A 14,078-nucleotide genomic window follows, 5' to 3' on the forward strand; every position below is an offset into this window, starting at 1 on the left:
CTTGATTTCAGCTCAGGTCATGATCCCAGGGTCATGGGATCAAGCCCTGTGTGGGGCTCTATGCTGAGCATGGAAACTGCTTAAGTAAGGTTCATTCTCTCTTTCTCTCTCTCTCTCTCTCCTTCTCGCTCTCCCTCCACTGCTTGCAGGAGCTCGCTCTCTAAAAAAATAAACAGTATATCGAGTTTATAATGTGAAAAGTAAAATGCAGGAGAATAATGGCATAAAATTCATAGTGGAAAAGGGGAAGTAGACTTTCGTAAGGTTCTTTTATGTGAAGTGATTATAATAGCACTTGAAGGTAGACTGTGATAAAACATGTAGTATAAACCCTAACACAACCACTGAAATAACAGAGTGATAGCCAAGAAAGCAGCAGATGATATAAGATGGAATTAACAAAAATTAACAAACAAAAACAGAAAGAAAGGAACAAGATAGATGGAATAAATAGAAAACAAGTAGTAGGTGATATACTCAAACCTAACCATCAGTAAGCAAATTAAATAGTTGAGACTCAATTAAGGGAATGAAATCGATATTAGATAAAATAACAAAAAGCAGGACCCAACTATATAAGACTTGAAACAAATCTTAAATATAAAGACACAAATAGGTTGGGAAAAAAAGGTATCGTGCTAACAGGAGTCAAAGTTGGAGTGGCTGTGTTATCAGAAGAGGTAGATTTTATAGCAAAGAATAATGCTGGGGATAAAGAAGTTTATTTTATAATGGGATCTTTTAATCAACAGAATATAAGAGTACTAAACATTTATAGAACTTTTGAACTGTTTTAAAATATACAAAAACTGATGGAGCCCTAAAAGGGAAATAGCCAAACCCACATGTCAGATGTTAATACTTTTTTTTTTTTTTTTTAAGCTTATTTAAGATCCCAGCATGAGTGGGGGATAGTCAGAGAGAGAAGAAAGAATCCCAAGCAGGCTGTAAACTGCCAGCTCCGAGCCCCAGCACGGAACCTGAGGAGGTGTTCAAACTCATGAACTGCGAGATCATGACCTGACTTGAAATTCAGAATTGGTCGCTTAACTGACTGAGCCACCCAGGCGTCCCAGCAGTTGTCATTTTTAATGGTGGAAGAATTCTTTCCTCCTCAGATCAAGAATAAGAACACATGGGTCTCTGTTCTCAACACTTCTATTCAATATTGTAGTAGAGATTCTAACCAGGGCATTAGGCAAGAAAAAGAAAAGGCTTCCAGATTGGAAAGAAGTAAAACTATCTTTATTTGCAAATGACATAATCATCTGTGTAGAAAATTCGATAGAATGTATAACTTTATATCAATATATTAGATGGCTGATGCGAATTAGAGCTGGTAATTTGGGAGATCTAAAAACTTGGAGGATAGTCTTGGAGAGAATGGCGAATTCCATTTGGAACGTTTGGAGAATGTTGTCCATAACAATAGAAGTGGGAAGAGTATGGTGGATAAATGTTAGGCAAGTGTTGAATTCATTCAGATAGATGACCACACTCCCTGAAAATTGATAAATGGAAATGTAGAGGTCCCAGGTATAAGCAGATGCCACAACTTCAGGTGGAAAATTATTAAGAGGTGACTATGGTGAAATGGTCCAAAAGCATTGTAAAGAATGCACACTTGTCCTGAGTAGCACTGTTATGGAAAGGAAAAGTTTTGTTGGCTAGTATAAGGAGGATGAGAAAACGTGCAAGAAAATGTTGTTGGAGCTTAGAGAAGACTTTTCTTAACAAAGCTGAGGTTCCATATAACTCAGTGAAAGGACTCCATGATGATGAAGGAGGGGCTGTGTTGGGAATGAGAGGCATGAAGTAAGGGATATAAGAGGGAAGGGGTAGATGCTTATGGTTGACTCTGTGTGTTCACTATAGCTAATGAAGGTGGGTAAGAGGTTAGAGAAACAAATTGGTGATGACAGAGGAAGGGGAGAAGAAAGGCAGCTGAGGAGAGCCAAGCAGGCTGATTTGAAGTTATCCATGGACCCACAAAACCTAGCCCCTTCTGGAGTTCCAGATAGGCAAGGCTGGTGTGTACAATTGTACTTCCTGGTTCTTTTTGTTGTTTAGAGCAGGGGTGTGTGTATGTATGTAATCGAAGAAGAACAAAGGAGATGGAAGGAAGGTCCTAAAATAAATGACAAAGCCTAACACCGAGAAAAGATAACTAGGAGAAAAAATAAGCAAGTCAGAAAGCCACACATACTTGTGGAAGATAAGAGAATAGCTGCTGGAAACCTTTGGAATCACTGGGAAACTAAACAAGACAAATGTAAGAAGAAAACAATAGTGTTGAGAAATATTTGTAACAGGTATTACAGAGTTTATGGCTGTCCCATTTAGAGAATTCAATCACATTTACACATACTACCTAGAATCCAATCGATACATTGAACATAGTCCATAAAGAGATGATTCATGAAAAGAGTGACAAATAAATGGGAAAGGTTCAACTTTGCCAGAAGTTAAACTTTACTAGAGAATCAGAAACATGTTAACCTTATCCTTAAATTTACCAAAATTGTTTATGCTAAGACCCAATGTTTGATAAGATTGTGGTAGCATGCATTACTGGTGGCATGAATGACATTGTTCCTTTTCTTGAAAAGCAGTTATTCACATAAGTCAAAGGTTACCAAAATATTCACATCTTTTGACCTAGTAACTGTACCACCGAGGATTTAAGCACATAATTCCAAAGAAACTATATGCGTAACATCCTTGTAACGCTTGTGTAACTTAAAACGTTTAAAATAATTTAAACGTCCTATAGCCATTGAGTTTATTAAATTACAATTGCTCAATTGAAAAGATGATAAATTGGAAAAATAGTCTTCTGTTGAGGAAAATTAATATTTATTAAAGAAAAAAACAACAACTATAGGGGCGCCTGGGTAGCTCGGTCAGTTAAGTATCTGACTTCAGCTCAGGTCGTGATCTCTTGGTTCATGGGTTTGAGCCCCACGTGGTGCTCTGTGCTGACAGCCCACAGCCTGAAGCCTGCTTCGGATTCTGTGTATGTCTCTCTCTGCCCCTCCTCCACTCACGCTGTCTCACAAACTAAATATTTAACAGTAAATAAGAATAAAAAATAAACTGTGCTTTGAATGAAAAATGGGAAAAGAACATGTAAAAATAAGTGTGCTTTGATATGGCTGAATTATATGTGAAATTTTGTTCTTGAAATTGTTTCTTTATAATGTTTTGATATCAAGCCAATTAACAGTAAAACAGTTATTGGAAGAGTGGGGAACAACTGAAAAGAGAATCTACCTTGAGAATTTGTTTCTTAAAAGCATCACAAGAAAGGTATGTGTATCCAGTTTTAGCAAGACAAGAATGTCTGCCTTTTCAGAAGGAAAGGGAGTCCAAACTTTATTGGATTGTTAACTTCAGCAATCTTTTACCTTTGACATAATTTTTAGAAGAAATTTAAATTGTCAAAACTTAAAGGGCCAAGAAGTCCTCCAGAGAGTGGGTCCTGTGGATAAAGAAAGAAAAATTGGAAGGCTTGCACCTTGGTAGAGAAACAAAAGTGAAATATGTCCCAAGTGAATTCCTTGACTGGAGAGGCACAAGGAATTTGTTGATAAAAGGATTGTTAACCTATAGATTATACAAATGCTTACTTCTTTTTTTTTTTTTTTCTTCTTAAACTAGAAGGATGGAGTCTAAAGGCTTAGGTTAATATTTTGATGTAACCTGGAGAAAATTCAACACTTGGAATTGAAAAAGGGGGAAGATCTCTTTTAAGGATATTTATTACTTCACTTGGAAAGTAGTCAAATGGTATGCCATTCAGTTAAAATAGAAAATGATCATGCTAATTTGAAAGAAATACAGAAAACGTTCATGAAGATTTGAATGAGTTATTTTAGAAACTTTAGTATTCACTTGCATATGTGTTAAGTCAACAAGAGAAGTTAAAAAGTCCAATTTTGGTATCTGCCAAAGGATTGTTTTGTAAATGCCCGTGGATTAAATTTGCTTTTAGGATATTGAAATCATATTTAGGAGAATTTCACTAGAGTAAACCAGAATTGTCCAAACATCACAAAATTACGATGGCATAAATCATGCCCTGGGTCTAGGTTAAGGCCACCAGATTTTCCTTCAGCAATTGTTAAAGTGACCCAGGGAATTCAGAAGTACGCACAGAGTATCTGTGTACATGTGTACGGACTTGAGTGTTAGGGGGGTTGGGGAGAGGTTGGTCTGTAGGTCCAAGTAAGATACTCAAGTGTTCCACACCACGAATAAAAATAGACCAGCCTCACTCCCAAAACTAATTTTGTTACAATTCCAGGAATGCTTTCCCTGCATAAAAAAAAAAAAAAATTCACATCCATCTCCCTTGTATCACGGGTTTTGCTTAATTTAAGGGCTAAAAGACAAAAACTGAAAGCCTATGCAAACAATTATTTCCCCAAAGAGTGACTAAGTCATATATTTATTAAAATTTGTGGGGTTAAATCTTAGGGGAGGTTTCAGTCTTACTAATGGAGCTTAGATCAGCCAGGAAAAAATGATCGTGTAACTTAGGCTTCAGCCGTCATCTTGTTTGAGTGGGGTCTGGGGACACCTACCCATGAGGCCTTCAGCCAAATACGAGAGGCCATTGATGATGGACTCCGTTGTTACTGTTATTTCCTCTTTCTTGTTTAATATAAATAATAAAATCCTAATGCTAGAAGAAACTTTAAGGAGCTAAGCTAATCCACACTCATTTTGCAGATGAGCGATTCAAGGTCAAGAAAAAAGTGGCTGGTGAGTCTAAGAGCTGTGGCTAGTACCTCTAGGACAGTGCTCTTATCCCATCAGCACACTGGCTACCTGTGGAGAGCATCAGGATGCCTACTTTGAGGAGAAATAACGGCGATCCAGCCCCGAGTCCTGGCTGAGTCAGTTGGACCTTTTCTCTCCCCTCATAAGTTCCTGGTTTTACTAATAATGCCCATAAAAAAACTACTTTTGAACTCATGGCTATTTTTATTCCGCAAATAAAGCAATGTAGTATGGAACTGAGAACACTTACTTATATATTGCATTATTTATAAATAGGCAAAATAGTGGGTTTATTGGGCAAGTGTATGTTTTTACAATTGGCTTCACCTGTATTTAGTTCAAAATTGGACAGAATACTGTGACTTGATCAAGATGTTGGTATACAGAGGAGGTATAGAGCTTTGGTGACAAGGCCTATGTTGAAGTTTTGAATATGGCACATAGTACTCTTGGCCACCTAACACTTGGCTCACTTTCCTCTTGGGATAGTAGTACTGATACTAGGATTGTTGTGACAGTTAAACTGGGAAATACATATAAACCCTTAGTATAGATCTTTAAAGAAATATTGAGATCCTCTTATGTGCCTATCACTGGCATACAGGGTATATTATGCACTATTTATTTATCATGGATTCTAGCTGTCTAACTGGGGAATAGACCTAAAACAAACTGATAAGTAACTATAACTGAAAATTACATAGAAGAACTGCATGCTGGAAGAACATGAATCCCCCAGAATCAATTTATTTCAAGAATGCCATAGAAAGCTTGCCTGATGAAGTAAAAACTGTACCTGAAGGATGAAGAGTTGGCCAGGGGACCAAGGAACACTAATGGAGCGGTATGTGCAATGGTCCTGAGTTGGAAGGGACATAGCTTGTTTTAGGAACCGAAGACTAACATGAGGGGGGAAAATGGTACAAACTAAGCCTGGAAAAGGGAAGAGAAACCAGATATTAGATAGAGCCTTGTTAGGTGTTTTGAACTGTATAACTGTATCCTGAGTAGTGAGAAGCTACCCAAAGGGTTTAACCAGGGGAGTGATGTGAACAGATGTGAATTTCAGGATGATCGCTTCTGCTAATGTGTGGAGATTACTGAGCAGGCCAGTAATGGATGCAGACAGTTGAGTTAGGCCCTTGAAGTTGTCCAGGTGGTAGCAGTGGAGGTGGCAACTTGGCCAGTTATGGAAAGGAAGTGGACATATTTTAGAACTATTTTGTGGATGGAAGTCACAGGCTTTGTGGGTTAGGATTAGGAGAGAGGAAAAGGAAGAGCTATGGAAGACTCCAGATACTTAGTGTGTCGAAGTCCTCAAATGTTTTCAATTGCTACTACAACTTTTATTTTACCAGTGCTTTCATAATATATCAGACCTTAAGGCTGCACATGATTTTGACTGGGAGGAATTTAAAGCCTCAGTAGTCAGTTGGTGACCATTAATAGTCTCAACTTTTATTTACTAAACACTTTATAGCCCTGGGTGCTATCTGTTCTCATTTACAGACTAAGAAATTGAGGCACGGAGGCATTAAGTAACTTGTTCAGTTAATAATAGTAGAGCCAGAATTGGAACCCAGACATTCTCTCTTTGGGGCCCATGCTATCTGGCCATTTTTATTCCTCAAAACAACCTTTAAAAACACTATTCTGATGGTTTGACCTTTATATCCCTACTGAATGTTAACATTCCCCCACCCCCAACCCCAACCTGATCTAACCCAGTGTAAAGGAATAAAATAGAGTTGATCAAATAATCACCCTTCTTTTTTTTTTTTTTTCAATGTTTTACTTATTTTTGAGAGAGACAGAGACAGGATGCTAGTGGGTTAGGGGCAGAGAGAGAGGGAGACACAGAATCCGAAGTAGGCTCCAGGCTTCTAGCTGTCAGCACAGAGCCCGATGCAGGGCTTGAACTCACCAGCTGTGAGATCATGACCTGAGCCGAAGTCGGACACTCAACCAACTGAGCCACCCAGGTGCCCCAAATAGTCACCCTTCTTGATTGCTCTTCTAGTTGAACTGAAAGCGTGGCTTTAAACTTAAATTTTTTGAATCCTTGCAAATGTGTAGAATGACTAAAATTTTTAAAAATTGTTTCTTTTCAATGCATAGTACATTTTTCTTATTTTCTGGACTGATTACATAGGCTTTGTCCTCTGAACATTCATTACTACAGTCATACTGTAAAAATATGAAGGCAGCAAAATGGAAGAGCACATATACCTTTGCAGGATAAATCTAGCCACATATGTTCTATTTGGAGAGAAAACATTTATGAGTATTCTGCAGAAACATTTATATGCCTATAAATAACATTGCTAGGTTACTTTGCTTAGCGTGAACATTTGAGGACATTTTTGCAGTCGATTTATTATGTCTGTGTGAGGATTAAAGATGGTAACAATGATATAATCTGCCTGTTGGATTCTAAATTTCAAAACTTTTGAATATGAGTGTTTTGTATATGAGCGCAGCAATTTCTGGAAGGATATTCCTTTCCTTGGGTACCTGCTTGTTGTCAGCTTTAAAGAATCAAAGCAGATTAAACATGGCTAGTGTGTTCCATAACTGTGTCTTTTTCAAAGTTGGGGCCTATCTCATTTCTCTGGAAAATCTTCACTTGAGTTGTCCTGAATATAACCACTAATAGACTGTTGAGCATTTGCAGAGAGCTTTTCATTTTCAGGATTTCACAATCATTGCCTTTTAATCCATACGACACCCCCGTGAGGGGTAGGTAGATACATTCAAACATCCAAGTCTCCTGCAGGCACATTTTCAGTGCCAGCAGGAATATTGTGATTGGCACTGACTTTCCTTAATTTCCCAGAGGCCAGACACCTGGAGAGGCTTTTCTGCAGGCCCAGGTACATTCCAGTGCCGCAGCCTCCTCATTCCTTCTGCTATTTTACTGAGATTCTGTGACTACATGCACTATTAACCGTAAGCTGTGGTGACTGTGTCTGCATAAAACCCATACAGGAGGGGTATGTTTCAGAAGATTGTTAGAGGGCCCAATGAACATTTACATCCTATACAACAAACTTCAACTAGTGTTTACTTCTGTCACTCTCACAAGGGTTCTTGTCATTCAGTGGTGATATCTGTAGTTCCAAGTAACTATTTAGATTAATAAATAAGCCCCCAGGATTTCTCTTAAAGTCTATAATGTATTCAGAAGGTATGCACAGCTAGTGACTAAACCATCAATACAGAATCGATTGATACAGAGCACTAGAAGTTATATGTTGTATGCTTATTTGTATCAGGTACTGTGACAAACATAATACGTTGTATTATTTTGTAACAACTACATGAGGTAGATGCTATTATTCCCATTTTAGAGATGTTGAAAGCAGTAGGTTGCCCACAGTCTGCTTACTTAAACCTAGTTCCATCAGACTCCAAAGTTACTTCTTCATTACGTGATATTCACTGCTTAAGGTAGAAGACAGTATATAGAATTTGGAAGTGCTAGGACAACATATAACAAAACAGTGGTGTTAATAGGGTGAATATAAAAAGGTACATACTGACTTTCATTTTTATAGAGTAAAACAAAACCATGTAAAAGAATTGTTCTTATCTACATCATACTGTATATCTTTTTTTTTTTTAATGTTTATTTACTTTTGAGACAGGGAGAGACAGAGCATGAACGGGGGAGGGGCAGAGAGAGAGGGAGACACAGAATCTGAAACAGGCTCCAGGCTCTGAGCTGTCAGCACAGAGCCCGACGCGGGGCTCGAACTCACGGACCGTGAGATCATGACCTGAGCAGAAGTCGGACGCTTAACCGACTGAGCCACCCAGGCGCCCCCATACTGTATATCTTTTTACCTCTCCAGGCACCTGTCATAACTTTATAACTTCAAATGAAAAGTATTTCTAAATCTTTTGCTCTAATTTCTTGAAAAGGAATGATGATTTATCTTACAGTTGCCCATACTAATGTTTCAAAGCTTAGATTAATTGGGTGGTTAGAAATTACTGAAGAGATTAATTCTTATTAGTAGGGCTTTTAATTGAAAAAGTACTTGTAAATAGCAAAACATTCAAATGAAAGAAAAAAATCTGTGTAAGACCTCCTGATCTCCAGTTGTCCCAAGAATCCTCACTAGTTAGTTTCTTATGGATCCTTTTAGAAATCGTAAGTATATTTGTTGGCATATGTGTATACATATATGTTCTCATGTATGTTGCACCTGATAAGCCTCTGTACTAAAACCTGTGAACCAGATATGTTGAATCCATCATGACTTGAATGATAATAGTTCAGTGCTCGATACATAATCAAAAATTTATCCTCTGAATATATTTTAATAGAAATCATTTACTGCATGCATTATAAAATAGTTACCTATGCATAGACAATTACAATTGCACTTGTAAGAAAAATGTTTACATAATATTAACCATGTCTTAAAACTCTGACATAAATATTATGTAATTCTAATATAAGATGGTTGTAATTTAGGTACCTTCATCTGTAGAGTCGCTGAGTTCTGTATGAGAGAAACTAACTAAGAATTAGATGCAAAGGTCCTAGTAGATCTAATATTTTCTTTGGAGTTTCTCTGCACTTCCAAATGTCTTTATTATAATTGACAAAATTTACAAGTGATGTAACATATTAAAGAATAAGGTAGTATTGTGAAGAAAAGAGTTTTATTTCACTATAATACACAGCTATATTTTGAAAATTTGAACAGGGTAATGTGTTATCAGTTTATCTCGAATTGTGTTTCCAGCATAAATATGAGCTCTGAAAATTAGCTCTTAATCTGCCTAAAAAAGGATTTGGGCATTTCATGCATTTTTTAAAGTTAAGTTGCTAATTCCTTTTTTTGTTTTTGTTTTCTAATTTTAGGTTTCAGTATAAAAGCAGTGCCCTTCCAGAATGCCATCTTGAATGTAAAGGAACTTGGAGGTAATATTTAAAATCCTTTCTGTGTCTGGCTTAAGCTTGTACTAATTTGGTATTGACATGATGTAAAATTAAAACATTATTATTCTAGTAAGTGATTTATTTGCACCTTTTCCCTTGGTAATAGAGATATTTCTTTCTCTTTGTATATGTTTTAAAGGTTGTCAAATAGTTCCAAGTAATAAACTTTTTTTTGTAATTTGAGAATCATACCATTCTATTTCATTTGCTCCATACTTTTCAGTTTCACTTGTTCAAAAAATTTCTTCCTGATTGAAAAGTATGAAGAAGTTTTAATGTAATAGATAAGCCATACATTATGCAGGGCGAAGAACTGTATTTTAGAGTAGTTTGTATTCATACCGCAGGTTTTATTGTATTAGATCTTTTTAGAATGTATTTGTTCTGATAATAAATCTTTGCCAATGGGTTCTTTGCTGGTCAGGCACATTTATTGGATAGGCTGTACCCCAAACTATACATCACTCAGTCTTTCATTACACTCTCTGTCTGAGATTTTTTGGTTGTGTTTTATGTCAGTCAGGGTCTTAACCCATGTAAATAGGTTAACAAAGAAATCAGTCAATTCAGTGAACCTACTAAATTCTCTAATGGCACAGGAAAATGGCGAGTGCTCTGAAGTTCAGTATCATATTGGTGAGTTTAATGACTTAGAAGAAAGTTCTCTTCCATCTCTTTAATCACTTTGTGATATTGACCTTCCTTCCCCCCACCCCCGTCACTTTTTCTGAGTTCATTCTAACTGACCTACTTTTAACTTGATGCAATTGAAACACAAACTTTATGCCATTTTAATAGTGTTAGTGCCTTCTTATTTTTATCTCCTAATGTATTAGTTGATCTTCTCAGGTGTTTTAGAGAGCTGTATCTAGGGCAAGTTTACTGCTGTCAGTCTGTTTTATAGCTACCTTTGATTTTTATAGCATTAATATTTAAATCAACCACAGTTGATAAATTCCGGTTTTCCTTTAAAGCATTTGGTTTTGTTGTTTTGACTACAAAAATTATAAAACATGAGTGTTCTTGTAATGGAGACATTTTTCTATGTAAAAATTTTTAAAAGACTGCTCTTTTAGGTTGAATATTTTGATACTACTTCGTGGTTTCTTTTTTTGTTTTTGTTTTTTTTAACATGAAATTTATTGTCAAATTGGTTTCCATACAACACCCAGTGCTCATCCCAACAGGTGCCCTCCTCAATACCCATCACCAAGCCACCCCTCCCTCCCACCCCCGATATTACTTTGTGGTTTCTAGTAACCCTGCTTCTCAGTGACCATAGTATTAGGGAACATATTGGAAAAGTCTCATGGAATAAAAATGTATGGTTTGAGAATTCTTTTGGTTTTAAATGTGGTTGATACTTAGTAAGGATTTTATTACTAGGCTAGACACAGAACTTTTATTAAACCCCCTCCAGGTGTAAGAAACTGCTGATTAATTGACAAGGTGTTTCTTATAGATGTTAGTTGGATGGTACAAATAGAGAATGTGTCGAGACAACTGAAGTGAACACTTGAGGGACTTTTTGTAGCCTTGATTCTGTGCCACTGTAACATTGAAATTCAATACGATAAAAGAAGAATTCGAGGACCGGGGTTTGTAAGATGGGAATCTGTCTGTTCCCAAGCATGGTTTACTTTTACTGAAAAAAACTTCACCAACAGTTGCAGTAATGGACATGGTAATGGAGAGGGTACCACAGAGTTTGGTGATAACATTTTAGCTCATGCCTCTTGTGTGATGACGTGAGACCTAGGTAAAAGATAGAGCTTCCGAGACTGGGACGTGAGTTCCAGGCTCATGATAATGTGGTGTTTGGCACGTGATATTCTACCCCCTTAATTTTAATAGTCCTATTTGCAGTTGAGGGGTTGTCTCAAGAAGGTGATTTTTTTCCGAGTAGAATCTAACTGTGTATCCTGCGTTGAATGCTCAGAGGCAAACTATGGAGGCAATTTGGCGTGTTCAGTAAGTCCTTTATTTAACAAATATTCTTGGAGGGCCCTTTCGGTCTGGAAGAAGACTGGGCCCTAGGCTGTGTCTCACCCAAGAACGCAGGAGAAGCAGGCTAACCCCTGAGAAGAGTGTAGTTTTCCTAGGATTTAAGGTATCTCTTCTGTAGTGAGAAGATCATCCCGGTATAAGGTATATATTGTGGCATTTACGGAGATTTGTGACCAACTGAAATCAGGTTGCTTGCTTGAAAATTTCTGAGTTTAGGAGGAAAGAGTGGAGTGTTTTAGGATCAATTTGTGAAGATACGAGACCTTTATAGAGGGTTTCTTAGAAGTTGGATCAGGTTGTTAATCAGGGAAAAATCTTGACATCAAGGAATAAATCCAAGAAGATAGGTGGAAAGATAGCCATACTGAGTGCCACAACATCGCTGGTGTGTGGAATGCTCAGATAGTTGTGCTCACTGTATGGTTATTTCAAGAGGTTGGCATGGCCCTGCTCCTCCCTGCCAACTCCTTTTTTTTTTAACCCCTTTCTGAGGGTTCCAAGGTGCTCCATCACCCCCATTCTCAACCTTCAGTTAAATTTTTTATTTCTTCAAAATAAGAAGAGGCATGAACTTGGGCTCCTTATCTATTGAGAAGAAATGGTGTGAAATGAAATAACAATGACCAGGGGAGTTAAATGAAACTCACTCTTGGGAGATCTTAAGAAGAAACTTTGTTTACATACACAGGACTGATAGATGTCTGTGTATGTTCGTATATATAATTTATATGTAAAACATTTATTAGAACTATACATATAGTCCTATGTTCTCATCAATTTTCTCTTTTCTGAGGGTGTTTCCTAAATCTTTCACCTAACTGAATTCTCCTTCTGAAACCAATATTGCACTGTATATTAACTAACATTTAAATTTAAAAAAATCTATGTCCTCAAAAAAATTCTTAAAATTCTCATTCACCTATATTTTTCTCATGTGGTCTCTTCCTACCACTCATGCAATCATTCTGGCACAATTGTATATCAAGCCTGATTCTAGGAGCTGAGAATAAGAGATATTTAAAATACACTCCCCATCTTCAAGAAATTCCTGATTTGGGCTTATGGAGACATTCGTGAAAACAAATTTGACATCGCAGCTGCTTTTATCGTTCATTTTCTGTCTCTGACTCTCTTCAGTCAAACTCTTGCTCACTCAGGGTTCTGACTCCAGTGCTATAGTCCTGCTGCCCTTCAGATCTCTTCAGGATTGGCTTCTGAATCAGTCTTCACCTCAACTTTCCAATCTATCTAGAGTCTTCCAGAAACGCATCGTCTTCATATTCTTTTATTCTTTTTAGTTCATTTATTCAACAACTATTTATTAAGTACACACAGAACCAGGCTGGGTTCTAGAGACTGGTGGTTATAGCATCAAGACAAAGCACAGTCCTTGCATAGACCAGCTGATGGACACAAGGGGAGACTCTTGTGTACTTGTCTCCTTGATTAAAGCCCAATATTCCTACTTATGGACCTGGAACTTTCTAGATTAATCCCTTCAGTACTTGAAAGGATTTTAAATATCATCCAGGAGAGCTCTTCTGATCTCTACAAAGGACATTCTGTAGTATTGCTTAGTGGATTTGTTCTTCTTGCAAATTCTTTCATTTGAGAGGTTTTCGTTGAAACTAATCCAAATCCTTTCTTTTTTAGTTTTAATTAATTACCCTGCTTGTCTTGCGATAGATATTATTCTGGATGTTGTGCAAGATACCTAACAGGATCCTCAACAGACAGAAAGCTTCATCTTTGAACAAATATCCCTTGTTCCTAGTAGAGGAAGCCCAGCCATTCTATATGATTCTAGGCAAGTCTGTTTTCCTGTATCTCTACTTCTGTATCTGTAAAATGTCGTAATAATAGTTCCTGCATTACATAATCGTTGTGAGGACTAAATTAACATAGGTCAAGTACTTAGAGATTGCCTGGCCGTAGCTGACATTTTTGGAAGATTTACATTATAATTATACCTTTGCCCTCCCAACCCCCCTAAAAAACACCATTCATAAGCCCTTTCCCCAAGGTCCCGAGAAATCGCCCAAATTACATATTGATTGTTTTTTCTCCTTGCAGTCATGCCTCTCTCCCTCGTGGACAAGATGATCTTTTTCTTCATTTTGTCACACCTGTTTAAACTGAAAAGTCACAGGGAAGGAACTCCTTGGAATCTTTTGGTTAACTGCCTAGCGTATTTTTTTGGCAGTGCATGTGTGTTAATATTAGATGTTTTTGTCCCATCTACCTTATCCCCTTTCTCTCTGTTTTCAGTTTCCACCTGAAAAATCTCTTCTATCTCAGTGCCTCTGAGTTGCTTCCATTCTGTTTGGCTTGT

General features: G+C 37.2%; 1 protein-coding gene across 2 annotated transcripts in view; it reads left to right on the top strand.

The window, feature by feature from the left end:
- ARL15 (ADP ribosylation factor like GTPase 15) overlaps nt 1-14,078 on the top strand; it is a 407,817-nt gene that overhangs the window by 151,118 nt on the left and 242,621 nt on the right. For both annotated transcript variants that reach the window (XM_043598609.1, XM_043598617.1), the window contains exon 3: nt 9,662-9,721. In XM_043598609.1, the coding sequence (XP_043454544.1) occupies nt 9,662-9,721 (60 nt within the window). The remainder of the gene's footprint in view (nt 1-9,661; nt 9,722-14,078) is intronic.

The sequence above is a fragment of the Prionailurus bengalensis genome, chromosome A1 (genome assembly GCF_016509475.1).
Source record: "Prionailurus bengalensis isolate Pbe53 chromosome A1, Fcat_Pben_1.1_paternal_pri, whole genome shotgun sequence".
Classification (NCBI taxonomy): Eukaryota; Metazoa; Chordata; class Mammalia; order Carnivora; family Felidae; genus Prionailurus; species Prionailurus bengalensis.